General features: G+C 44.8%; 1 protein-coding gene across 2 annotated transcripts in view; it reads right to left on the bottom strand.

Moving 5' to 3' along the window:
- Positions 1-27,787, bottom strand: part of CEP170B (centrosomal protein 170B) — a 122,722-nt gene that overhangs the window by 85,311 nt on the left and 9,624 nt on the right. For both annotated transcript variants that reach the window (XM_054970357.1, XM_054970358.1), the window contains exon 3: positions 15,593-15,682. In XM_054970357.1, the coding sequence (XP_054826332.1) occupies positions 15,593-15,682 (90 nt within the window). The remainder of the gene's footprint in view (positions 1-15,592; positions 15,683-27,787) is intronic.

Here is a 27,787-nt window from a genome sequence, read left to right as displayed (position 1 = left end):
ACAGAGAAGAAAACCAGCACTGAAAATATATACTGCATGCTTCTAAGCAGGGCTTTTTTTCAGCAGGAACATGGTGGAACGGAGTTCCGGCGCCTCTTGAAAATGGTCACATGGCTGGTGGCCCCGCCCCCTGATCTCCAGACAGAGGGGAGTTTAGATTGCCCTCCGTGCCAGTGGTGCGCAGGGCAATCTAAACTCCCCTCTGTCTGGAGATCAGGGGGCGGGGCCACCAGCCATGTGACCATTTTCGCCAAGGGCGATTTAAACTTTAAAAAACTCCCTCCTTGTTCCAGCGGACCTAAAGTGACATCATTGTGCAGTCCTGAGTTCCACCACCTCTATTCCCAGAAAAAATGCCCTGCTTCTAAGGTTCAGGAGGGAGTGATGGGAGGAAGAGCGGGTTTCCCCTCCATAAACAGAAAAGAGATCCCCTTGCCCTTTATTAAATTTTAAAATTAGGTATTTATATCCTTTCCACACACACACCCCTCCAGTGGAGATCCAAAGTGGCTTCCAACGTCATTTTTTTCCCTCCTCCATCTTCACAAATACCAAATTGTACGTTAGCCTAACTTTAAAAAAAAATAATTGTTGTCTGACTTGATTCCCAGGGAGAAAGGCAGGCTATCAATGAAGTAAATAAAAATCTGGCCCAAGTTCACCCAGTGAGCTTCCAACATCGTTTTCACCTCCCCCATTTTCTGTTCACAAACACCGAAATGTCACCTTGTGAGGTAGTCTAGGCAGCGTTAGAGTAATTGTTTTTTTAAAAAAATGTCATTTTCTTTGAGTGTCAGTGAGAAAGATGGGCTATAAATGAAGTTTAAAAAAAAAACTGGCTTAAGCAAACTTCCATGGCGGAGTGGTGATTTGTAACTGGTCTCTCAAAGTGACAATCTGAAACTGGTCTCCCAGGGGCTACAAACTGGCGACACCAGTTTGTACCCCTCCTGGTTTACATTTTGGTTTGGAAAGAGTGGAGGGGGCTGCAATCTTGAGATTTTGATTGTATATATATCGATGACTCTGGTTTTAATGTTACTTATTTTTGTATTATTATATTGTATTCCTGTATTTTTGTATCATTACATTGCTGTAACCCACCCTGAGCCCACTCACAGGGCGGGCGGGCGGGCTATAAATCAAATGAATGAATGAATGAATGAATGAATGAATGAATGAATGATCCTGGTCTGTCACTCTGCCACGCTGGCTCTCAAGGAAGGGGGCATTGGCTCAGGGGAACACATTCTTTACATAGCATTAACACTTCCTAGTTCTATTTATGTATTTATCTGAAATATTTCTATCCCACCTTATCTCCTTGGATTCAGTCTCTAGCAGCTCCTGAATAGGAGGAAGCAGGTGTTTGCAAGACCTTTCTCTACCGAAGGCCCTAGAAATTTGCAACCAGTTGATACAGACAGTTCTGTGCTCAATGAGCCACTCTGGAAGCTTATCCAATTAAACATTTTTTAGAACACTGCTTTTTAAAAAGATCCATTTTTGTACAGTTTTGGTTTCCTCCAAAATGGGATAACCAGCCGTGGAAATTCCACAAGACGCTCTGTGGCCTCTGCCACCCACATGGAGCGGTAGAAGGAGTATTACCTAGATGTACTGTGGGAACTAGTCGTGTTCCAACACATCCATCCTCAGGGAACTGTTGGGTGCGTGCACTCTCAGCCAGAGCTGGCCCAACCAGAGGGACACATTAGCCAAAATTGCAGGGGCATCTGCCTCAGCGAAAAGGACAAAACTGAGGCTGTTTTACTGAGGTCACATCACGAGAAGACAAGATTCTCTGGAAAAGTCAATAATGTTAGGAAAAGAGGAAGACCCAAAACGAGATGGCTTGACTCAATCAAAGAAGCCACGTCCTCCAGTTTCCAAGATCTGAGCAAGTCTGTTAATGATCGGACGTTTTGGAGGTCTTTCATTCATAGGGTTGCCGTGGGTTAGAGACAACTTGATGGCACATAACACACACACACACACACAACTCCTCAGCTAAGCCCTGGAGAGAGGAAGAGAAAGGAAGCACGCCACGAACTGCTTTTCAAGAGGAGCAGGGAGACTGTTTAGTTGTTCATTGACTGGTTGTTGTCTTCTGCATTTCAGAGAACAGGGTCAAAGATCGGAACTCGGGATCCAAATATGTACCCCAGTGACATGCCACAGTCTAAAAATTAAAAATGCCGGCATCGTTTGTCATATGTATCACACTGATTTTTTTTATTTCAGTGCCTTCTAATGTAGCATTCCGCCTTGGGCCTCAACAAGAAAGGCAGACTACAAACCAAGTAATTACCTAAATAAAACGAGTCTATTCTTTATCTTTTAGCAAGGAAGCCTCAGGATTCCAGTATTTGATCATTTAAGGGAAAAGGACATTTATAATTTGCTTCAGGCAGCACAAACTTTGAGACAAGTCTCTCTTTACAGCTTGAAAAGTGCAGCCAGACCCCTGACCCACGCACAATGTTGCCATTCATGGGTGTTACACCATAGAGCAGAGATACCCAATGTTGTGAGCTTGTGGGTACTTCTGAATTTTGAGAACAGGTCAAGGGCACCACCATAAAATGGCTGCTAAGGGAGCTGGGGCCAATCATAAAATATTGAGAGGTTCAAGCCAAGCATCCGCCTATCGTGAAGGCAACTTTCTGAATGGGTGTTCACTGTAGACTCAGAGGTGATGCGCCCTTCCTGGGCTCTTCTGAAGCTTATCTTGCTCCGATGCAGAAGAAAAAAGCCAGGATTAGCTCTTTGCTTTGGAAAAGAAAGAAACGGGTGCTAGGAAACACACACACCCCATGGAGACCCCATGGACCCCATGTGGGGGATGGCTGCTATGGAGAGTCCTTTAATATTTGAGAAAACACAAGATAATCCATGGAGCAAGTCTTCAGAAATGTGCACTTCTGCAACCTAAATAAACTATTCAAATATCCGCACATGCAAAATCTGTTCTTCCTGGCACAGAAAGGAGGTTACATTTTAGAAGGAGTGTTATACAAAGCCACAAACCTAAATACTAGGATTATCAGCTCTGAGTTGGGAAATTCCTGGAGATTTGGGAAGGGGGGGGGCTGAAGAGGGTGGGGTTTGGGGAGGGAGCTCAGGTAGGGTACCCAGCTCCAAGTTAGGAAATTCCTGGAGATCTAGGGGGTGAAACCAGGAGAAACCTGGAAAAAATGAGGTTTGGGGAGGGAAAGGACCTCGGCATGGCATAATTCCATAGAGTCCACCCCCCAAAGTAGCCATTTTCTCCAGGTGAACTGATCTCTGTGCCCTGGAGACCAGTTGTAATTCTGGGAGATCTCCAGCCACTACCTGGAGGCTGGCAACCCTAAGCTCAGGAGGGTATAATACCATAGAGCCCATCTTCCAAGGCAGCCATTTTCTCCAGGGGAACTGATCTCTGTCAACTGGAGATCTAGAGTTGCCAGATCCAGGTTGGGAAATTCCTGGAGATTTGGGTGGTGAAGCCTGGAGAGGGCGGGGTTTGAGAAGGAGAGGGGCCTCAGTGGGGTATAATGCCATAGAGTTCACCCTTCAGAGCAGCCATTTTCTCCAGGGGAACTGGTCTCTGTTGCCTGGAGATCAGTTGTAATTCCAGGAGGTCTCCAGCGGCCACCTGGAGGCTGGCAACCCTACTATACACAGGGGGTACAAATGTCTCAAGATTGCTTAAAGCAGGAAGCTTCTGAACTCGGGCTGACTTACAGGAGTTGAATTTTTTTTAACATGCCAGTCGATGAGCTTTGTAAGTTATTAAATAGGTTTCTTGGAACCTTATTCTTTTAAATAATTTTTTAAACTTTGACAAACTGCTATCAGAAAGTGGGAGGAACAGCTTCGCGATCATGAGGGGGAGGGCAGAATGGGTTACATCAGTGCTTAGTTCTTATGGCCCTTCTTACATGCCCAGGGTAATGCCAATCGCCACCTTGGAGTCAGGTAGCAATTTTCCACTGGCCAGTTTGGCTAGAGATCCTCAGGGCTGCCGCCGCCATTGAGGCCGTGAGGCGATGGCCGCGGGGGGCCCCAGGGGCTGAGGTGCACGTCCCACACCACCACCGCCCGCCCCCAGGCGGGCGCAGCAGACACGGGCCAGGAACGACAGGCGGCCAGGGCGGCGTGCGGTGCTTGGGCGGCCTCCTTGCTCCGCCCCAGCCACCCACCGGCGGCACTGCTTGATGATGTCATCACGTGATGATGTCATCACACAGTCCAGGGCTGCGCGCATGAGACTGGCCTCCAGCGCCAGAAACCCTGGCACCAGGGCTGGGGATCCTGCAGGTGTTTTGCCATCTTCTGGGCATGGAGCGGGGGTCACTGGGGTAGTTGTGAATTTCCTGCATTGTGCAGGGGTGGACTAGATGACCTTTCCAACCCTATGATTCTGTGATTGTCACAAGAGCCAGCCAATCAACACTATGCATAGCCCCTTCAGCTGCAAAGAGGAAAAACAGGATTTCCTTGAGTTGAAAGTGTGTGCACTTGACTGAGAACAGGGTGTGTATAGTTCCAAAGCAAGGTTAACATTCAAAATATCTGGTGCATGTGGATGTCACCGGCAGTTTCCAAAGTGACTTGCCGAAACTCATATAGAAAGTCTTTAGCAAAGAAAGTTTCGGGTGGGTTGCCATGTTGGTCTGTAGCAGAACGGACCTTTGGACACTTACCGTGAAGGGTCCTTCTCCTCTGAGGAAAGGAGGACATCTTGGGTGATTCCCACCATCCAATCAGGGAGGCAGGAACTAACTTTCTTCCTCTTCCTGTCTAGCCTGTGGGACCACCCTCTCTTCAGTTCAGGTGACTCCACAAAGCAGTAACATTGAATTTATCATTCAGCAACTGTTAATACTGAGAGAAAAAACACCTGTTGCATTAACATGTACTGTAAATAAAGCATAACCCGGAGGAGGTATAAGAATGAGGCAGCAGGGTAGAGAAGGACGGAGACCCGGGGAGGGCAAGATGTCCTCCTTTCCTCAGAGGAGAAGGACCCTTCACGGTAAGTGTCCAAAGGTCCGTTCTCCCTCTGAGGCGGAGGACATCTTGGGTGCTCCCAAAGCAGTTTCCAGTTTCTGGGTGGGATGTGGTCTTCGTCCATGATCACGCACTGCAGTACTTTTCCACTACAGTCGCTGTCCGCTGAATCATATAGATTCGATTTGTAGCATCTTAATAAGGTCAAGACTGACAAACTTGCAGCCTTCTACAAAAGTGTTCCCGTGTAACACTGCACTGGTAGTAGCATTCCTCAAAGAGTGAGCTGGTATCCCACAAGGAACCTCTGCAAAAAGAGTTTTTAGGAGTTTCGATAGTGTATGTTTTGCTATTGGCACCTACTGCTGCTGAAGACATTTTCTTCCCTAAACTGAGATGAGATATATTTAAGAACAGTAAGACTGACTTTCTAAATTGCAATATTCGGAGCAGAGGCCTTAATCCTCCTTCTGACATCTAGGTTGTGTCAGAGCCCCTCCCTAGTCTATTTAGGGTACAGGTATAAATATGGTAGCCTTATCTCTTGCAAACTATGCAGTTTGGAATACGGTTTTGGAAGACAGTACAAGGCATCACCTTACTATTGGGAAAGATACAGAGTTCAGGTCTGACTAAATCTTCTGGCAGACGCGAACATAATAAGGAAGATAGTCTTCATTCTCGGCCTTCTCAGGGGAACATCTTTGACTGGTTCAAATGGATGCTTGGTCAGGGCTGTGTAAAATGTCTACTGAATGAGGGCTTCCCAATAAGAGTTGTAAATTCTGAGCATAAACTGTTTTCTGAATGCTAGGAGAATGTCGGCCACCTCTCAGAAATATTCCCATCTTAGGAAGGTGTTCCTTTCTATTTCCACACGGTTAAGCAGAATAAGTCTAAATGAGAGAGCCAAATCGGCCCCTGCTGTAACTTGACCGGATAGGTCAGTAGGATGAGAGGTGGAAATATCACCATCTGTTGGAGGGTGGAAAGGCATGGTCTGTTACTGGTAAGGGTAGTAATACATAGAGGAGGCCTAATGGCAACTGCAATGTCAGGGCATCTGCTTGTGAGTAGAACAAATCTTGTCATGTACCCCAGTAGTTGATGGCTGTGTTGGGGCGCACACAGGTTCATGAGGTGTTGTGAAGTGCAATGTTATGTTTCTTAAGGGACTATACCCGTTGTCCCCTCAGCCAGTCTGCCTGGGCATTGGATATGCCTTTGATGTGTACAGTTCTGATTGAAGCTAGGTGACCATCCTCCCAGGTAAGTATCCTTGCTGCCACCTGTGTCACTTCAAGGTCTTGAATCCCCCCTGCTTGTTTATATATATTTTGTCTGCAACCTTGTCCATACAGAGCTCTGAACTGGAACAGGGCCAGACAAATTGCTCCCCTTTCTACGTCATTGATAGGAAGACATGCCTAACCTGATTCTTACACCTGTAAATATTTGTTGTTCTTGAAGGATCATGAATCTTTTGCTTTGTATTGGGTTGGTGACCTTAGCTCAGATGGGTTTTGATCTGAAGTGGTATCTGAATGGGAAGATCTGTCTTCTCCATGATCTGTTGTTAATCAGATCTAAGTAAGGTCTGAAGTGGTCTTGCCTATAGACGACCCCAAAGGTATTGCATTGTAGGTAGCAACTAGCAAACCCATCAGTTTCAGTAGTGTTGTGAGAAGTGATTTTGCACTCTGATGACAGTCTCAGTCAGCAGTTTGGTCTTCCTGACCTTTTCTTTGGTGAGGGATAGAAAAAACCCTTTTGGTGACTGTGATCTAACCCAGGTGTTCAAGCTTGTAGGAACTGAATGGTGAATTGAGTGTTGTGGTGAGATTTTCTCTTGAACCGATCAGGAGATCATCTGGGTACAAGTGAACATGAATACCCCCCGTCTCTGAAACGTATGATGGGGTTGAACATGAATTTTGTAAATACTCTTGGTGTGATGGACAGGCCAAAACAGGATGGCTCAGAACTGCCATTTTTTGTTTTTATTATTATTATTATTATTATTATTATTATTATTATTATTATTATTATTATTATTATTATTATTAATTAATTAATTAATTAATTAATTAATTAATTAATTAAAAAACATAAAATCTTAGATAATTTTGATGGGCTGTCAGAATTGGTACATGGAGGTATGTCTCTGTGAGATCTGTAGATGTCATGTGTTCTGATTGATTAGTCACTGCGACTGAGCACAGAGTCTCCATTCAGAAGTGATATAATTTGATAAACTTGTTCAAAAAACTTGAGGTCTAATAACACCCTCCAGTCCCTATTCTTTTTAGGGACTGAGAAGAAGATTGAGTAGACCCCTTTCTGGAGGGCAGCTTTCAAATTGTATGGAATAGCCTTGTGAGACTATGTGTAAGGCCTGCCTGCTTGTCAACCTAAGCTTGATGGTAAAGAGTAGTTGGTCTCTCACGGGACAGCTAGCAAGTTCTGTCTTAGAGATCTGGGTATTAAGGTTGATCTCTTTCCCCGTGTGGAGAACTGTCTGTTTGATCTTGGGAAAAGGTAAGCACTATCCCCACAATACAGCTGGAGAGCTGGGACTGAGAGGACTGGTTTATCCAAGACCATGTGGCAAGTTCATGGCAGCAGTGAGAAGTAAACCTGCAGAGTACTGCATCACTGTTCAGTTATTTAACCGTTATACTACAAGTGTGGTCTTAAAAAGACACACACACCCTTATTAAAGGGTTGCCTAGATTAACCTCAGGATGGCCATTTGGAATCTTGTCTGGACCTTAGTAGTGTGTGTTATGAATAAAAGGCTGAGGTCCAAGGGATCTCCTCTCAGACTGTTTGAGTGTTTTTGGCAACACATTCTTCTGTCCTAGGTCTCAATCGAGATCTTTCCCAGGGCACCCCCAAATAGCTTGTCTCTCTGAAAGAGGTAAGCCAGGATGATAATTTTAGAGTGTGAATCTGCTGGCCATGCTCTTACTCAAGCGTGCCAGCTTGTCACTGCTGTCAAGACCATAATCCTAGAAGAAAAAGGTAAATGTATCCAGGATGATGTCTGTCTTGAAGGTATTGGCCCTTACATTTCTGTTTGCCCCTTCAATGGGGGCAGCTATTGTTGTACAGGAGGAGTTGGATCAGTTTCCAGATCCATACTCCTGACACTCTTGAGGCAATAGAGACAATAGCTGTAGCCTTAATAGCCATGGTCACGGACTCGTGAGCTCTTGTTAGCATGGCCTCTCTCTTCTTGTCTAAGTGGTCTCTGACTGATCCTTACCCATCTTCTGACCAGAGCCCAGATGACTGAAGAGTAGCCACTGGAGGTTCCATCGCAGGTACCTGCAACAACTCATAGCAAAAAAGGTAGTAAGTACAGGGTTTTTGGGGGGGGGCAAGTTTGGGGATTATTAATTGGCTTATGGTGTAGAACACTCAGCCTTGAACCTTCTCCACAAATATTCTGGAAATGGGAGGACCTTTCCTGAGGAACCTTCACGAGGAAGTGACTCGTTTCCCTGGGCTGGATTTAGTATTCCCAGTCTAAGGGTCCTACTCCCCCAAGGCTAATTTTTACAGCTCTAAGTCTGAGAATGTCTTAGGTGTAAATACTGGTAGACCTCAGATTCTGACAGCTGGACTGACTGTTCTGGTAGGGATATTTCTTCCTTTTCCACATCTGAAGGAATTCATCCTTCTCCCTGTCATTACAAACTCCATCTGAGGGTGATTCCCCTGCTCCGTGGGGATCCCTGACTTATAAACGTTACAAACTGCCTTATTCTGACTCAGACCTTACGGTCATTGTTCTCTCCTCAGACTGGCAGCAAGTCACCAGGGTCTCAGAAAGAGGTTTTTTTTTTTCCCCCTCCTCATCTACCTAATCTCTTAAACTGGAGTTAAGGGGAACAAACCTGGATCTTTTGCATACAAAGCAGAAGCTCTTCCACAGAGCTACAGCCTTACTCATGGAGGGAGGAGGAGGTAGACACCACACCACTATTTCCTCTCTCCTGGTTAGTCTTAAGAGTTAAAAGGTTCAAAGACACCAGCAAAATTGCGCCCTTTATACATTACCCATCTGACAGGGAATGGCAGGGCTAGATCCTGTTGTAAAAGCAGGGCTAAATCCAAAGGGGAAAGGCCTGCTGTAAAATCTCCAGGCAGGAGATTGGCATGGGCACATTCACATGGAGCCAGGGCTGAGGAGATTCCTGGAATCTTTATAGGGCCAAGGTGCTTCTGACTGGTAAAGTAACAGGATTTCCTCCCTCACAGCCAGTCTATTTGCTGACAGGAATTCTGGAGGTATAACACGCTCGGGGGAACACTTACGTGGCCCTCCTGGGCTTGTCGGCTGGAGCTCTGGGTGTCTGGATTATGTTTCAGCCATGTTTCTCCTGCCAGGAGATTGGCAAGTGCGTTGCGTTGTTTCCCGCCAAAATTGAGCTCCACCAGGTGGCGCTGTTCTCAGCTGGCTGGCTGAGGCACGCTGTTTGAACAAGCTCCCTCTGTGGAAGAGGGGGCTGTTGAGAGGCCTGCGTCTCTTCCAAGGCCATTTCCTTGCCGGGGAACACATACAGCCTCAGAGGCATGTTGGTGCCGGCTGGGCCTGTTCCCGCCATCGGTAGGACGGCACTCCATGGGAACAGCCCATATTCTCCTTTCCAGGGAACCCATACAGCCTCAGAGGCATGCTGGTGCTGGCTGGGCCTGTTCCCACCACCGGAAGGAGGGCTCTCCGTGGGAACAGCCCAAATTCTCCTCCATGAAGCTTTCCTCAGAGTCCGATGACTCTCTAGAGACCATCTCTTCCTCTTCTTTTCTTTCTTTGGCAAGAGGAGTAAAAGAAGAGGAAATGGGAGTAGAGTAAGGTAATGAAGTAAGTAAGGAGTAAGGTAAAGAATGATTTGAGGAAGAAGAAAGATAAATAAGAGATAGAGAGAAAAAAGGCGGCAGAGCTAGTCTGCTGCAGAACTGCTCTCCCTGGAGGCAGGAACAGAACTGAAGAGAGGATGGTCCCACAGGCTAGACAGGAAGAGGAAGGAAGTTAGTTCCTGCCTCCCTGATTGGATGGTGGGAATCACCCAAGATGTCCTCCGCCTCAGAGGGAGAACAGGAAGATTCAGGTCAAGTAGCACCTTAAAGACCAACTAGATTTCCAGGATTTGAGCAAGAACGCTCCCTTTGACTCTAGGAAGCTCATACCCTGGAAATCTAGTCGGTCTTTAAGGTGCCAGAGGACCCAAATCTTGTAGCAAAGTAAGTGCCTGAGCCCAGCAACATTTCTCAATAAGTCAGGGTTGTCAACCTCCAGGCAGGGTCTGGAAATCTCCCAGACTCACATCTGATCTCCAGAAATCAGTTCCCTTGGAAAAATGGCTGCTTGGCACTACAGGGCATTATACCTTGCTGAGATCCCTCCCTTCAAAAACCCTGCCCTCTTCAGGCTCCGCTCCCAAATCTCCAGGAATTTCCCAACCCAGAGTTGGTATCCATACAATAACAGCACAGGAAGATGCCTTATATGAGTCAGACTTGGTTGACCAAGGTCAGTACTGTCTACTCAGACTGGCAGTGGCTCTCGGGGGTCTCAGGCAAAGGTCTTTCACATCAACTTTCACACTGAAGGGTTGCCACATAGAGGATGGTGCGGAGTTGTTTTCCGCTGCGCCAGAAGGTCGGACCAGAACCAACAGGTTGAAATTAATTCAAAAGACTCTTGGGCTAAACATTAGGAAGAACTCCCTGACACTCAGAGCGGTCCCTCTGTGGAACAGGCTTCCTCAGGAGGTGGTGGGCTCTCCTTCTTTGGAGGTTTTTAAGCAGAGGCTAGATGGCCATCTGACAGCAAACCAGAGAGATCACGAGAGGGAAGGCAGGAAGGGTTACACCAATGCTTAGTTCGCGTTGCCCCGTCTTACATGCCCGCCGATCGTCACCATGGGGTTGGGTAGCAATTTTCCCCAGGCAAGTTTGGCTAGAGATCCTGATGGTGTTTTGCCTTCTTTTGGGCATGGAGCAGGGGTCACTGGGGGTGTGGGCAGGGGGAGGTAGTTGTGAATTTCCTGCATTGTGCAGGGGGTTGGACTAGATGACCCCTGGAGGTACCTTCCAACCCTATGATTCTATGATTCTGTTGTCTGGTCCCTTTAACTGGAGATGCCAGAACCTTCTGCATGCAAAGCAGATGTTCTACCACTGAGCCACAGCCCCTCCCCAGTCTCGACCATAAGGCCACTCTCTTTGAGAAGCAACTCATTTCGCATTGTGCATTTTCCTGTGCAAAAAGGAAAGGAAAATGTTGCTTTTTTTAAATATAAGCAACAGCTCCAAAATTCATATAGATTGCCAACAGATGCAGACGTGCGCTGGCATGCCGAAACAGACGAGGCGTGTACAGCTGCGCTTGGAATGGAAGAGCGGTATTGTGAAAAACTGAGCGATCAATTTGTTGCAGATGGGATTTGCACAGTAAATGAAGAGAGGAAATTAGTTTGCAACCCGAGCAGGCATTTTCGCAGCAACTGGTGGAGAAATAACCTTGCTCGACCCCAACCACATACACAGGAAGATGCTTTATTCTGAATTAGACTACTGATCTATATCAAGGTCAGTGTCGGTATCTATTCTGACAGGCATCAGTTTGCAAATCTTTCCCATCACCTCCGACCTGGTCCTTTTAACTGGAGATGCCGGGGATTGAACCTGGGACCTTCTGCACACAAAAGCGCCAGTACCAATCCCCTACCAGAAAGCCACATCTCATCCTCAAGCACAGTCTGATGGCTGTGCAATGGAAGTGGATTCCCCAACAATCATTTTTCCACATTAACTGTGCGTGTTGTTGACCCTTTCAAGTTGCAGTAAAACGCTCGTCTTCGATCTGCAGGCCAACTCGGGACCATTTGGGAGGCTGGTTTTGGAAAGACCCACTGCCAGCAAAGCACACATGCACAGAGAACAAGCGCACCAACCCTCCTGCTTATCTTTATACACCCAATGAGAGAAGCAGCAGGGAGAGCGAAGTGACATGGCTCACTACTAGCAGAGAGGACTTTAAACACAGGCTGATGCAGACGTGGTAAACCCGCCTTTCCTTCTCACCCATAGGCTGGCCCAGCCATTCCCCACCCACAACAAGCAGTCCCCTCCCATGAAGTCACAGACTTAGCCCTCCTTTTTCTTGACATGTGAATAATGTCACTTGCTTTTAGCTTAGTAGATACCATGCTGCTGCCTAGGGGTTAAAGGCAGGAATCAGATTGAGAAGGGCTGAAGATCACTGCAATAGAATAACGTCACAGAACTAGAGTCTATTCAGGGCTGATCAAAGATGCTGTGGAAGCTCATTTTTTCTGCCTCTCTTTTCAGCAGCTGCCGATGAGTATCAGAAAAGGTCTGCCAAGGGTTGGGGTACCAACAGGGGCTCCTGGGAGAGGCTGAAATAATCTAGTTCCACCTTCTTCTAGCAATGCCCCAGATCCAGCCTAGAGATGTGAAGGCACAGGGGGGAAAGCCAGGAAAATTCAAGTTCTTTCTTTCCCCGAGAATACATCCAGAGGAGTTAGCCGTGTTAGTCTGTAGTTGCAAAATAGTAAACAATCCAGTAGCACCTTTAAGACTAACCAACTTTATTGTAGCATAAGCTTTCGAGAACCATAGCTCTCTTCATCAGATGCATTGTCAGCTTTTGAGAACCACAGCTCTCTTCGTCAGATGCACTGGCAGCTTCGTCAGATGCATTGTCAGCTTCGTCAGATGCATTGTCAGCTTTCGAGAACCACAGCTCTCTTCGTCAGATGCATTGTCAGCTTTCGAGAACCACAGCTCTCTTCGTCAGATGCACTGTCAGCTTTCGAGAACCACCGCTCTCTTCGTCAGCTGTGGTTCTCGAAAGCTTATGCTACAATAAAGTTGGTTAGTCTTAAAGGTGCCACTGGACTCTTTACTATTTCCTTGAGAAGTCTTTTTTTAGTTTTATCCAATAGAAACAAATAAGAAATTTGTGGGACGCACTGAGGGGGGAAAAGCCTATGAAATATTTTTCTTTTAGACGGAGTAGGGTTGCTGGTTCATCAGTGGCGGTGGGGGATCCCACACTCCCAGGCTCCACTGCCCGCCACCTCTCAACTGGCTGATGGAGGGGAAGGGCAGGAACAGGCCTCCCGAGGCACACTCCCAGAGTGACATCATCACGCCGGCTGCTGGAACGCTCCCGCACTTTGCGCCAGGCCAATTTGGGCTCTTAATGGGCCAATTCCTTAAGAATCAACCCAGCACAATGTGCGGGAGCGCTCCCATGGCTTGCACAATGACGTCACTCCTGGAAATGATGTCACCATGCCTGGAGCACATGCAAGGACATCCCAAAGGTGAGTGCCAGGTATCGCCCCCTACCGGGAGGGTAAAAATAGCTGGCAATCTTAGGACTGAGTGAAATGCTTTTATAAGGTTTCGTTCACTCTAAATGCATAGCATGAAACAGTGTGTATGTAGGTTCCTGGAGAGGTACCCTAGGACTTTTTTGAAATCAATCAATAAATGCATACATAACAATTACCCTGATCAAATGTACATCGTCTTATATGAGGATTTAGCCTTCCCCCATTTTCTCAGCCTGAAACAAGTTCCAAGGGAACTGGGCCTGCTGGGGAAACTCACATTTGCTCCAGGGAACACGCAGGTTTCCCCAAATAGCCACCCCGAGATTGTGCCAGAAAAACAACAACAACACAGTGCTGATGAAACAAGTTTTAGGATCCAACTGGCTGCATCTGAGAAGGTCTTCTATCAGGAATGGTCCAGCCACGCATCATTCAATCTAACGATCATTAAGCAACAAGGGGAATGCAAATGTTCCTAGCATTCAAAAAAAATCTGAAGGGCCACCCCATAAAAGATGGGCTCAGAGCAATTTTTTTGGTTGGTTGGCTGTTTTGGATTGGGTGTAAGAGAGCAGCTACAAGAATGAGGTGCACTCCCAAGGATCCACAATTTAATTCTCAGTTTGGCAGTGAAGTCGTTTGGTGAGCTGAAGCAAGGCACTTCTTATCAGCCAAGCCACCAACGTCGCCGCGTTTTACAATATGGGGATGAAAACACCAGCCTGACTTACAGAGCTGCGGCAAAAATTACACGAGATAAAGCAGGTGAAGAGTTTTGAACACGCAAAGCGTTCGATAAATGCCAAGTATCATGAGTCTCTCTTGCCACCTCTTGGCCTTGAGAACATTTGTGTCTAGGAGCCAAGCTACAAGTGACGCCTGACACTGGTTGGACACTTGTCAGCTTCCCTCAGATTTTGATGGGAAATGTAGGCATCTTGGTTTTACAGCTTGGCTCTCCATTTAATTGAAGTTTACAGAAACCCACACATACACACCCAGCAGAGGGGAAGGGGGGCGCCTGGCGAGAGCCTAATGCCTGCAATCCCTTCCCGACCGCATGTTCTCCCTCCCATAGACTGCCGCTCTGTAAACTTCAATTAAATGGAGAGCCAAGCTGCAAGACCAGGACGCCTACATTTCCCATCGAAATTTGAGGGAAGCTGACAAGAGCCTAACCTGCATCAGGCGTCACTTGTAGAGAGAACATCCAAGGGTCACATATACACACACACACCCAACAGGTTTCAAACCAAAGTGTACTCCCTCCCATGCACTTTGTGAGTTGTGCGCACATTTAAGGATGAGTCAGTAATTCTGCAGCATCCCCCATCCTACTGTTTTGAAATACTTGTACTTCAAGTTCACAGGGCCTTCGTCAGGAAAAAAACAGTTCCGGGCTGCAAAAAGTTCCATTTCTTATCAGCCGTCAACCAACTCCTCCTGTCAGTGAACAATCACATGGTGGTTGCCCTATAAATAACCACAAGAGCTCCGAGCAGTAGATTCCAACAGGGGAAACTGCCATGAAACTACTTTAAAAGCTGGTGCATCCTGCAAACAGCCCTCCTTCATTAGAGCCCGCAGTTATCAATTCAGCAACAAGACTTCAAACACTCTGGATGCAATCACTCCCTACAATTAATCCTCTTGGAAGGTATTCCTTGTCATTATGAACTTTCTTTCCTTCCTCTCTGCCAGAGCACGCCGTAAATGAAATCTTAGTTACAAGCAATGTAAGACATTCAAGCATACAAATCTGCAAATAAAACTCAAAATCATAATAGAATCAAAACTATGGATAAATGAGGTGGTACTAGAGTTGCCAACTCCAGCTTGGGAAATTCCTGGAGGTTTCGAGGTGGGGTGGAACTCAGCAGGGATCCGATTTCATAGAGTTCACCCTTCCAAGCTGGAATTTCCTCCACTGGATCCAACCTCGGTTTTAATTCCAGCAGAACTCCAGGTGCCGTCTGGAGGGTGGCAACCCTAGGTGGTACCAATGTCTAAATATCTGTTAAATAAAAATCCACAGTCAACTCCTACCACAGGCGGAGAAGCAAGCGGGAAAGGACTCCATCAGGTTCTAGTGCAAACTTCCCCCTTCCCAACAGTGCCGGCAGCGCAGAAAATTCAAGAGAAATGTGCGATGCTGCAACAGCAGGGGGGAAAACCCCACACACAGAAATGTATTCAGCAACAGCGAGTTCACCGCTTACCCCATTTAAGCTTCCCAGATCCTTGACCCGATGCTCATCTTTCTCCTTATCGTAGTTGATGACCGCGTGCTGCTTATCCACACTGCGAGACTGGAAACAAGAGAGAGAAACACAGCACTTTCAGACCCGCAAGATAGCCTTCATAACTGCAGCAGCACACATTCATGCTTCTTCAATATAGAGGAAAAGGTATACCTGGCTGAACAGGTAGGGTACTCCAGGCACCTGGTTTCTTTCCTTGCAATGTTTAGAACCAGGGTCTCTATCCAAAGGCACTGTGCAGTATTTCTGCTCAGGGCTTTTTTTCTGGGGAAAGAGGTGGTGGAACTCAGGACCACACAATGACGTCACTTTGGGTCAGCTGGAAGGGGGGGGAGTTTTTTAAAGTTTAAATTGCCCTCAGTAAAAATGGCCACATGGCTGGTGGCCCCGCCCCCTGATCTCCAGACAGAGGGAAGTTTAGATTGCCCTCCGCGCCGCTCAGCACGCGGAGGGCAATCTAAGCTCCCCTCTGTCTGGAGATCAGGGGGCGGGGCCACCAGCCATGTGACCATTTTTAAGAGGTGCCAGAACTCCGTTCCACTGCATTCCCACTGAAAAAAAACCCTGTTTCTGCTTCAGTCTGTACTCAAGTACCCAATCCTGGCTCCTGCCTCACTAGCTCTACCTACTTTTCTTAAAACTGGACCCCAGAACTCTAACAGGGGCAGGTATGGAGCTTCATGTCGAATATTCTAGTGCAAGATGCTGCAGAGGAAAAAATACACTCCTTATGATATCAAAGAACCACAACTGACAGAGGCAACCATGAGTTTGTATTCACATGTCTGCGGAAGACAAGGCAGGTGTGAGTCTTTTTTTTTTTAATATGGAAAGGAATGCATGAGTAAAGGGAGTTAAACCCTGCCCTTTCCCCCTTCTTTACATCACTCGTCTCCCAATTCTTTTTAATTTTTTTTATTAAGAATAAAAATTGTGACTGTAGTACAAAACACATAAATAAGCAGATTACAATTATTGTCACGACAGTAAATTTAACAACTTGTGGTATACATTTTGAAACATGTTATCTGCAGTAACTATAACAACATTATTTACTTACTGTTCAATAATATAGCGATAAATTTGTTTTGGATTTTGCATCTCTTCGTTATTGATATATTCAAGAAAGGGCGACCATTTTTCGTAAAACATAGTTGACCTTGAAGCTATAGCGTCTTTGTGTAGGTGTCTGTGCTTTTTATCCTAATGAGTTGGTCCCATACTTTTGTTAACCATTGTTCTATTGTAGGGGTTTTTGGATTTTTCCACTATGAAGCAATGTGTCTTTGCTACTACCAGTAGGCTATTAATTAGATCTCTTCTACTCTGCTCCCAATTCTTGAAGCATTTTTCATCCCATTCTAGTTTCGATACTGAAAATGAACTCAACAGGAAAGAAAATGCTTCAAAAACAGAGTGGCAAGGCCAGACGAGGCAGGATTCATTTCTTCTTGCCTCCAGACATTCTTTTTTTAGTACAAAATAGACATCTACCTCAATCCTGTGCTTATAGGTGGCAGTGGTGGAGAGTGCCATCAAGTCATAGCTGACTTATAGCGGCCCCTGCTGGAGTTTTCAAGACAAGAGATGAACAGAGGTGGGTTGCCATTGCCTCCCCCTGCATAGCAACCCGGGTCTTCCTTCTATCCAATTATTAACCAAAGTCAACCCTGCTTAGCTTCCAAAATCTGACATTGCCTGGACTATCTGGGTCCAGGGGCTTACAGGTTCACAACAACAGTCCCAAAATATTTTTTATGAGGTAAGAGTATGCCACCTGAAGATGGCAGAGACGGGTTTTGCTTAGCCGGCTTCCCCACTACCAGGCTCTTGAATTCAGCGCAACCCAAATAAACTTAGAACACTTTCAGATTTTGTTCCTGATATGTGTTGAGGTCCCACAAAGTACACACCCTAAACACACACACACCCGTCAGTAGCACACTCAGAGTGGGCATAGCCTGGAGACACTCTACATAGGACTGCAAATGCCTCACAGGCGGTAAAAACCAGAGTCCCAACCATACTACTTAGAATAGGGCTGCCAGGTCCAGGTTGGGAAATTCCAGGAGATTTGGATGGTGAAGCCTGGAGAGGGCGGGGTCTGGGGAGGGGAGGGGCCTGAGTGGGGTATAATGCCATAGAGTTCACCCTTCAGAGCAGCCATTTTCTCCAGGGGAACTTTTCTCTGTTGCCTGGAGATCAGTTGTAATTCCAGGAAATCTCCAGTTATCATCTGGAGGCTGGCAACCGTAACTTAGAACAATAGAATCAGGGTTGGTACCTCCAGGGTCATCTAGTCCAACCCTCTACGCAATGCAGAAAATTCACAACTACCCCCCCCCATACCCTTAGTGACTCTTATTCCATGTCCAGAAGACAACAAATCACCTCCAGGATCCCTAGCCAAAGTGGCCTGGGGAAAATTGCTTCCTGACCTCAAAAGTGGCAATCGACATTACCCTGGGCATGTAAGAAGGGGCCACGAGAACTAAGCACTGATGTAACCCTTCCTGCCCTCCCTCTCATGATCTTAAATGGTGTGTGGAAGCTCAACTGAACATGCTTCCGTACCAAAAAAAAAAAATCCTTCCCTCCCTAGAGTCAAACCATGTTCCTTGCTATCTGCCAAAGGAAGAAGCAAAGGTGACACATCCTAACCGGCTAGCAGTGGCTGAAGGAGATCTGGCTGGTTTGTTTCTCCTCTGCTCGCAGGTAGTTAAGGCCTTGACGGACCCAGAGGTATCAGGCAAAGGGCTGTAGCCTAGAGGAGGAGGAAAGATCTAGCAGACATGGAGGGGCAGAGAGACGTGCTCTTCCCTCAGAAGCCTCCCTCTTGTTTGTTTCTGTTTTCTTTTTTTGAATTATAAACTGCTTTCCATCCTACTGGGGAGAAAAGCAGGACAGAAACCTATAACACAGAAAATAAATAAATAGTTTGCAATGAGCCAGGTTGGGTATGGAGCAGAATTTAATCCTCTGAGCCTCTCCCCACCCTTCTGGAGTGGCATTGAGCACTTTAGTCATTTACCACCTGATCAGCCGTTTGCAAGAATTAGGCCAAAGCAACACACTGCCAAAAAGCCATCCCAAGTGCCTTACTGAGAAATTACAATCCACCACACACACATACAGGCTTTGAAATATTGCTAAACCCAAGAACTTGCAAACTGCTGGTTGGCAAAGTCTTTAAATGCAAACATTTACAGGCTCGGTGCCCCGACAACCACTCTACATACACCAACAAATTCAGGAAGTCGGTCAAAAATTAAAGGCTTGCTTCCCTCTAATATGGTCCTAGAATAAGCAATTAAAAATGTACAGGCTACACAGCAACATGTTGCCACGCACCCTACAAGCACATACGTCGTTAATAGCAACATATTCCCCTGCCACAAATGTCAACTGTATGGCTGGCTTTCTCCCAGAGGTTTACAGTCAGTGACAGCATGTCGTCGGTGACAACATTGTTTGGGTGAATTGTTTTAATGATATGTTTTACAGGGTGTGTGTGTGTGTGTGTGTGTGTGTTGCCGTACTCACTGGTAACTTGGGGGGAGGGCTCTCCCAAGTCCTGAGAAATGAATTGGTAGAAATCAGTGCAATCATATCTATGAGTACCAGCAACTTTTTAAAATAACAACAACAACAATAACGTTCTATTTATATACCACCCTTCAGGACAACTTAATGCCCACACAGAGCAGTTTACAAAGTATGTTATTATTATCCCCACAACAATCACCCTGTGAGGTGGGTAGGGCTGAAAGAGCTCCAGAGAGCCGTGACTAGCCCAAGGTCACCCAGCTGGCTTCACATGGAGGAGTGGGGAATCAAACCCGGTTCTCCAGATTACAGTCCTGCGCTCTTAACCACTACACCAAACTGGATCTCAAGTGTTTTTACAATGTTTTATTTTTAAGTGTTTGCTGCCTTGGTAGTCCTCACTGGGCAAAAAGGCACAGCATACCCATTTTGTTAATGCAAATAAAAAAATTTAAAAATAGACAGCAATCCTAAAGCAAGTAGGAAACTGCTGTAGCATCATAGTTCAGTGGTTGGGTTACAAATCAGCAGTCTGCTGGTTCAACTCCCACAACTGCAATGAGCTCAGCAGGCGGCCTTGGGTAAGCTATGCTTCTCAGCTCCAGCTCCCCAGCTGTATTGTGGGGATGATAATAATAACACTGACTTTGTTCAGCGCGCTGAGCGTGGCAGTAATCTATTCAGAAGGGCGGTATATAAGCACACTGTTATTGTTGTTATTGATATTACTGTTGTTTTTGTTAAGTATACTGAGAATTCTACACAGATCTATTCAATGGACTTTCTCCCAGGCGAGTGAAGGCCTGGGAGTTCACTGATACTGTGGAATGGACAGCGCCTAATTAGAACATACCTTTCTCGCAATGAACTAAATTGAAGTTGATTATTACAGTTATGGTGCATCTCCACTTAATCTCTGAATATTTCCAGTTATACAGAAAGGGAACGGTTCCACAAAACGAGAACAGCTTGCAAGCTTAGATGCCAGTTCAAATCCAGGATGGAGATGCATAAAAGCCATTGATGAGGGCAAAGAGGATTGAAGAGCCAAGTGGGTAAAAATGTTTTATCAAGACCGTTTAAACTACTTAAGATGTTACCACTTAAATTTTAACAAGTTTACAGTCTAGCCAACACACATATTATCAGCTCCGCTACTCATTTTTGTTATTAAAAATTAACACATTGTGGTGCACAGACGGTTAACAGTAAGGCCAGGTCTTTTTTCCAAGACTTGGAAAACTGCCAAACATTTACAGCAGTATAAAATTGGTAAATGAATCCTTTATCACTGAATCATTTAAACGATTAACATTGTATATCTCTACTAGAAATCTTCAGGTGCGTAGCTGTGCTGGTCTGTTGTAGAAAAGCAAAATTTGGGTCCAGTAGCACCTTAAAGGCCAACTAGATTTCCAAGGTATGAGCTTTTGAGAGTTAAAATTAAAGAACTTTGATTCTTGAAGGCTCATACACTGGAAATCTAGTTGGTCTTTAACATGTTGCAGGACCCGAATCTTGCTGTACTAGAAATCTGTTTTAGAAGACACTGCAGACCAGGAACACAAATGGAAAGCATTGAACATATGGAACTGCCTTATGGTAGCCTCCAAAGCGGGTGGTATTGTAGGGAGGGGGTCTCGGATGTTTCGCCAATGAGTTGGGAACCATGGGCTCCATCATTATGTTGATTTACGTATAATCTGTTGCTTTGAATATATACTCCTATATAGTGCTTGTGCTTCATGTTGTCTAATGTCAATTCTAGATTGGATTATGTTCTGTTTCAGCAATCCTTCAACCCCGTATTGGATCCTTGCTAATGCTATGTCTCTGTAAACTTATATTCTTTTACCCCATGATATTGTTTATGGAAATATTCTTGACACTGTATGGAAGTGCCTGCCCTTGTCCTTGCTACTGATTGTACTGATCTCACATTATGTAATCCGCCTTGAGTCTCAGTGAGAAAGGCGGACTATAAATGACATAAATAAATGAGTAAGTAAGTGAGTAAGGGAATGGGATTAGTGTGCTTGTGTCACTCTCTCTCCCCATGCAGTCAGTCAACACATGGTCAACAGGGCTACTGGGTCAGACAACTGGTCTATCAAGGTCCAGCATTGTGGGCTCCAGGATCCAGTATTGACTCGGTACGGACTCCAGGGTCTCAGGATGATGTCTTTCACATCATGCCTGGAGATGCCGGGGATTGAACCGGGAACATTCTGCATGTAAAGCCGATAATCAAAGCCATCAGGGGAAAAAATTAAGTGAGAAGCCTCAAAAGATTTCTCCTACTGAAAAAATGATATTAAAAATTACTTTAACATTGGGTGCGTGTGCATGTGGTGTCGAATGGCACTTGAATTATGGTGACACCAGCAAGGGGCTTTCAATCATAGAATCATAGAGTTGGAAGGGGCCATACAGACCATCTAGTCCAACCCCCTGCCCAGTGCAGGATCAGCCTAAAGCATCTCTGACAAGTATTCATCCAGCCTCTTCTTGAAAACTGGCAGTGAAGGGGAGCTCACCACCTCCCTAGGCAGCTGATTCCACTTTTGAACTACTCTGACTATGAAAAAGTTCTTCCTAATATCCAGCCGGTACCTTTGTGCATGTAATTTAAGCCCATTGCTTTGGGTCCTACCCTCTGCTGCCAACTGGAACAGCTCCCTGCCCTCCTCCAAATGACAGCCTTTCATATACTTAGAGAGCAATCATGTCCCCCTCAATCTCCTCTTCTCCAAACTAAACATTCCCAAGGCCCTCAGCCTTTCCTCGTACGGCTCAGTCTCCAGACCCCTGATCATCCTCGTCGCTCTCCTCTGCACCCTCTCAATTTCATCCACATCCTTTTTGAAGTGAGGCCTCCAGAACTGCACACAATACTCCAGGTGCGGCTTGACCAAAGCAGTATAGAGAGGGGCTATGACCTCCTGCGATTTCGACACTATGGCCCTTGATACAACCTACGATTGAATTGGCCTTTTTTTGCCACCGCATCACACTGACTGCTCATATTTAGTTTACAGTCCACTCTTACCCCAAGATCTCTTTCACATATACTACTGCCCAGAAGTGTATCCCCCATCCAGTATTTGTGCTTCCCATTTTTGTGGCCCAGATGTAATACTGGGCGACAAAAGTGAGAAGCAGAGGTGGCTTGCCAGTGCTTTCCTCTGCAAAATCTACCTTGGTGGTCCCCAATCCAGCTACCGACCCTGCTTAGCTGCCGAGATCGGGCTGTGCCATACCACCTTCCCTTCCACTTTCACATTACCACATTAATATTGTAATTTTTTCAACAGCCCATAATTCTGAGAATTCAGGAGGAGAGGAAAATGTTACCACATGAGTAATCCAAGTGGAAGGAAATGTTAATTTAATTCAATTGAGCAAAAGCAACAAAATAGGACTGCAATTTCACATACACATGAACACCCGCAACTGCCAATGAGATCCCCTCTTTCCATAGGAATGGCTGATTTCTGAGATAGAAGCAAGATTAGACTCTAGACTCAGGACGAAGGGGCAATCAAAGTTATCTCCATCCCCAAATGGAAGCCACTAACAGTGAGAAAATTATACATAAACAGCAGACAGACTGCAGTTTGGACATTGATTGACACAAATCTCAAGACTTCCTGAAGGATAAATTGAGAGGAATAGCCAATACAGATTTATTCCCAGACTCCTGGGAGGAAAATCACTGATGTTATATTTAGACTGCTGTCACAGAAGGTCTGTAGTACACTTAATATTAGGCAGCTAACACACACAGCTGGATTCAACCAGCTTTTTTCACATTTCAACCAATTCGTTGCCCATCTCACGATCCCCAAATTAGCTTTTTTGGTTGGTTAGTGCAGACCCCTCATTCTTTTTTCATCAGAAAAAAAGCAGGTAGGATCCTACCCATAGTATCAAACACGGGAACGACCTGAAATTATTGTGCAATACTTCAATGATATCAAAACAGCTAGACAAACTAAATTTGTCAGCTGTTGGAAGGAAGCCAGTCACACATCAAAGACCAAACATACGTCCTTTAAAAAAAAAAAAGATTAATATTAAAAGTCCAAGTAAAACCAGATAAAAATGTATCTTAGAAAAATATTGGAAAAGAAAAAATTCTAAGCAATTATTTTATCTGATTAGTATGAATAGTTGGGTATCAATAGTGTTACTATTATAAGGATTATAAGGATAGAATTTAATTAATTTTTTTAAGTAAGCAGATAACTGTACAATGGAGAATTAATATACATTAGCATACATAATATAGGTCTAATTGATAGACCTTTGTTGAATGTGTACATGAATTGTTTGTTGTGTAGTTTTACAATGGAGAAATTAGTTAATCAAAAAGGACAAGACATGTAAAAGAAAGTAAAGAGTAACACATAGAGTACAAGTCAAGTTGATTAATTTATAATAAATGTATGCAATGTTTATAGAAGTATGTGAAGTTATGCATAAAGAGGGACAAATTGTTTGTCCCATTTTGAAGTACTTAGAAAGAGTAAGATAGAGTACAGAATACCAAAATGATTATTATTACTATTATTGAAAAAGATAAGTTAAGATTGTCATACTTTTACCCATTTGGGAAGGAAATTAGAGATAGCACTATGTTACTATAGAAAAGCTTAGAAGAGTTTGAAAGTATATTATAATAAGTACAATAAGTTTGAAATGAGTAGAGGGAGAATAGACAAGGGGTTGGAAAACTGTTGGAAGTCAACAAAAGGGGGGGAGGGAGGGGGTTAGAATTGGAAAATTTAAGGGAATGTGATTGTAATAAATTTTATATGTGTCTAATCCAATAAAATTTTTTATAAAAAAAAAGAAAAATATTGGAAAAGAAGCAAAAAGGGAAAAGGGGGGGAAATGACTCAACTTGACTCCTGGGCAAATAACCAAGTTTATATTCAATATATCTCATCTCCTGTAGGCTGTTTTGGGTGGGTTGTTTTTTATATTAAGGTTTGTAATAACAGAATGAAGCACTTATCACTTCTTTGTTATAAGAAGAAATATTTAGGACTAGCATAAATGGACAATCACCTAGAGTTATACCTTTAATATCAAAACAGCGGCGTTTACAACGCGTCAGGCATGGTGCAACTTAACGGAATGCAACTGGGCAGCCATACCTGGTAAACCCAAGAGGGCTTCCAACGCCTGCCTGTTTTTGCTGCTTGCATAGAACTACCAAAACATGGGGCCCCTTGCAGTCTAATGGGTAAGACTTTTGCTTGAAGCCGCTTTCCCCTTCTGAGATGGGGTGGGTGACCATCAGGGACAGAGCCTTCTCGGTGGTAGCACTTCTCCATGGAGCTCCTTCGCAAAGATTGTTTCATGGATACTGAATGTGATCATTCGGCAACCATTCACTTCAAATGGTATTGTTTTCTCCAGCATCTCATGGAATTTAACTCAATTTTTTTTGCTGTCTGTAGCGGGTTGCGTTTAGGGAGCACCTGCGTTTTTATTTTTGTGCTTGCTGTAAGGTACCAGGGGAACATGACATGAGAAGATATGGTAGAAATGTGTTAAATAAAATAATATAGAGCATTTGGCAGGCCACAGAGCTGTGCTCGGCTTAGTCAGGACAGAAGTCGTACAATGATAATAATAACAATAATAACATTTGATTTATATAGTGCCCTTCAGGACAACTTAATGCCCATTCAGAGCGGTTCACAAAGTGTCTTATTATTATCCCCACAACAATCACCCTGTGAGGTGGGTGGGGCTGAGAGAGCTCTGAGAGAGCTGCGACTGACCCAAGGTCACCCAGCTGGCTTCAAGTGGAGGAGTGGGGAATCAAACCCGGTTCTCCAGATTAGAGTCCTGCCACTCTTAATCTCTACACCAAACAAGCCCAATATATGCATTTATTTTACGTTCTGCATGCATGCTACCATTTTGAGTGAGTTGATAACATTATTCAGATTCTCTTTTCATATGAGAACTTCAGCCCACAATAGTTCATTTAAAGGCTTATTCAGGATGGCCAGAAGTACACAGCAGCGTAGGTAACTCTACCTGCCTTCCCATACCAGGCTATTGACACACACAGTCAAGTGGTATTTTAACACCTCCAAAGATGGATGCAGAGTGAAAGACTGGCTCGGCCTCTCCTTGGATCCTTTCTACACAAGCTAGAGGATTCAGACGAGGGCCAAAGTCAATGACCACTGCAAATAACAGCTAGCTTCCAAGATCAGTTGAATATTCCACCTCCCAAGGATATAAGCTTTCAAGAGTCAAAGAAGGGAGCTTGGACTTTTGGACGCTTATACTCTGAAAATCTTGTTGGTCTCTAATCCTGCTACTATGCGTAAGTGGTTTTCACAGTTTGGGGATAGCCCCATGTATGGACTTCTTAAGCATTCACTGGACACCAAAAACTTGGTATTCACCACCTGCCTAGTCACCTGTGGCCAGTAAAAGTCCATATAATTGCAACTATCACTATATACTAAAAAAGCCAGGATAAGACCAACTTTCAGCTAAAGGCTGGTCTGAAAAGTTCTGCCTTGAGCTGTTTCCTAACTGAAGAAGCGAAGGAAAAACCTTACGTTGAATGCACAAAACCATTACTCAAGGAGAAGAGAAAGAAACAAGGAAGCAAAAATTGCCTGGAAATAAATAATAACACATGGGAGCAAGTAGCCCTTTTATTACTCTGGTCCCAAAGTCTTTAAAGATCATAATCAGGACTTTAAATTATACCTGGAAACTGGTAAGTGTAACTCTTGCAGTCCTAAACAGACTTATACCTTTCTAAATCCATCAAAATAAATTGACAGTAAGTGCCTGATGCTGCCCCAACCAGTTTTTGACATGTCAATAGTTAGCTGCATAAAACAAAACCAAAGTCCAATGACACCTTAAAGAGTAACAATGTTTATTCCAGTACGAGCTTTCATAAGCCAGAGCTCACTTCCTCAGATACAATGGGGGGAAAGAAAATCATCTTTCTCATTTTTACAGAAACTTATAGAAGAGGAGACGGAAAAAAACGAGGAGTTGAGCAGAGAGAAGCCTTATACAATAAATCAGAAGAGAGTCTCCATGTGGGGACCTGGACCACTTGGATAGTTTAGTGGTTGATGGGAGAGTTCAGAGGTCAGCCTCTTTCACATGCAGTGAAGATAAATCATAAAGTAAGGTAAATGAACTAATTAAGGAAGAGGCAGCTTGAAGCATGAACTAATTAACCAAAATCAGTAAAGAGTTATGGTATGATGCAACATTGGGAAGAGTCTATTAAAGTTATTAAAAAGATGATCCTGTTGGATTATTAGAAATTGCAATGAGCAAAGAAATCCGAGAGCTAAACTGCAAGAGACGAATTACATGAGGACGCTCATGTATGAAGGGAGTTGCAGTGTTTTAAAAGAAGTTTTAAAAGAACATCGGAAGGCTCTGTCAATTTCCCCTTTCTACAGAGCAGCAAAGATCACTCCTCAGAGGGTTTGTTTGTTTCCCTCTTGGCCTCCTAGAAGGGGAGGTGAAGAGGAAATTAGCAAACCCTCTGAGGAACTATCTTTGCTGGCTCTGTAGAGAGGGGAAATTGACAAAGCCTTCTGTTTTTTAAAACTCAGCTTCCCAGGTAACATTGCAACTCTCTTCATGTACACAACCTCGTGTAATTTGTCTGTTGTAGTTTAGCTCCAAATCTCAGTTTAAAGCCAGGACGACAGAATGCGTTCAGTTTTTTGCTGAGTTCTAATTCAGCACTTTCACAATGCCAATTCCTTTTGAAGTTTTTCTGCAGAACAATTACTTTCAGATCTGTTACACCAACGGAGGCTTCAGAACGGTTTTCAAAGGCAGCACCACTTAGTAAAAACTGCAATGCTCTAGTCTATATCAGTATGCCAATGGTGCATACTGGCTGTGATGAAGACCTACACATGAAATCACGCTTACTATTTATGCCAGACGAGACAAAATGAACGCATGATGCAAAATACAGCTCCCTGTCCTTAAAGAAGTCTGCTCCGATGCCCAAATCTGAGCCTCCTGTATCCAATGCTTACTAACAATGTGCTTGTATATCATGGGGCCAGAGCTCATTTCGAGGGGGAACGCACAAGAACGCAGTTCCAGCAGTTCCCCAAAGAGATCACATGTCAGGTGGCCCCACCCACCTGGCTCTCGGCCATTTTGGGCCCTTTTCGGCCTGGATCGGGCCTCTGATGGGTGGTGGATCACTCTCCTGCTCAGCAGCGCCCCAATCCTGACCATTTTGGGCCCCTTTCTGGCCATTTTCAGCCCCTTTTGCTATTTTGGACCCAATTTCGGCCCTGAATAGCCAGGATTGGGTCCAAAACAGCTAGGATAGGCGATGTCAGGGGGCATGGCATATGCAAATCAGTTATGTTAATGACACACTTCCAGTGATGTCAAGGGGCATGACATATGCTAATGAGTTATGCTAATTAGGTCCTCCAGCTCTTTTTCTACGAAATGACCCCTGCATGGGGCTAACTAGCGAAGCATCCAATGCATACTAACAATGTGCTTGTATATCATGGGGCTAAGTAGTGAAGCATCTAGTCACTGAGTAACTACTACACCGGTATT

This window comes from Eublepharis macularius, chromosome 2 (genome assembly GCF_028583425.1).
Source record: "Eublepharis macularius isolate TG4126 chromosome 2, MPM_Emac_v1.0, whole genome shotgun sequence".
NCBI lineage: Eukaryota > Metazoa > Chordata > Lepidosauria > Squamata > Eublepharidae > Eublepharis > Eublepharis macularius.
The sequence above is the reverse complement of the archived record's forward strand: the minus strand, read 5'-3'. Positions and strand labels throughout refer to the sequence as shown.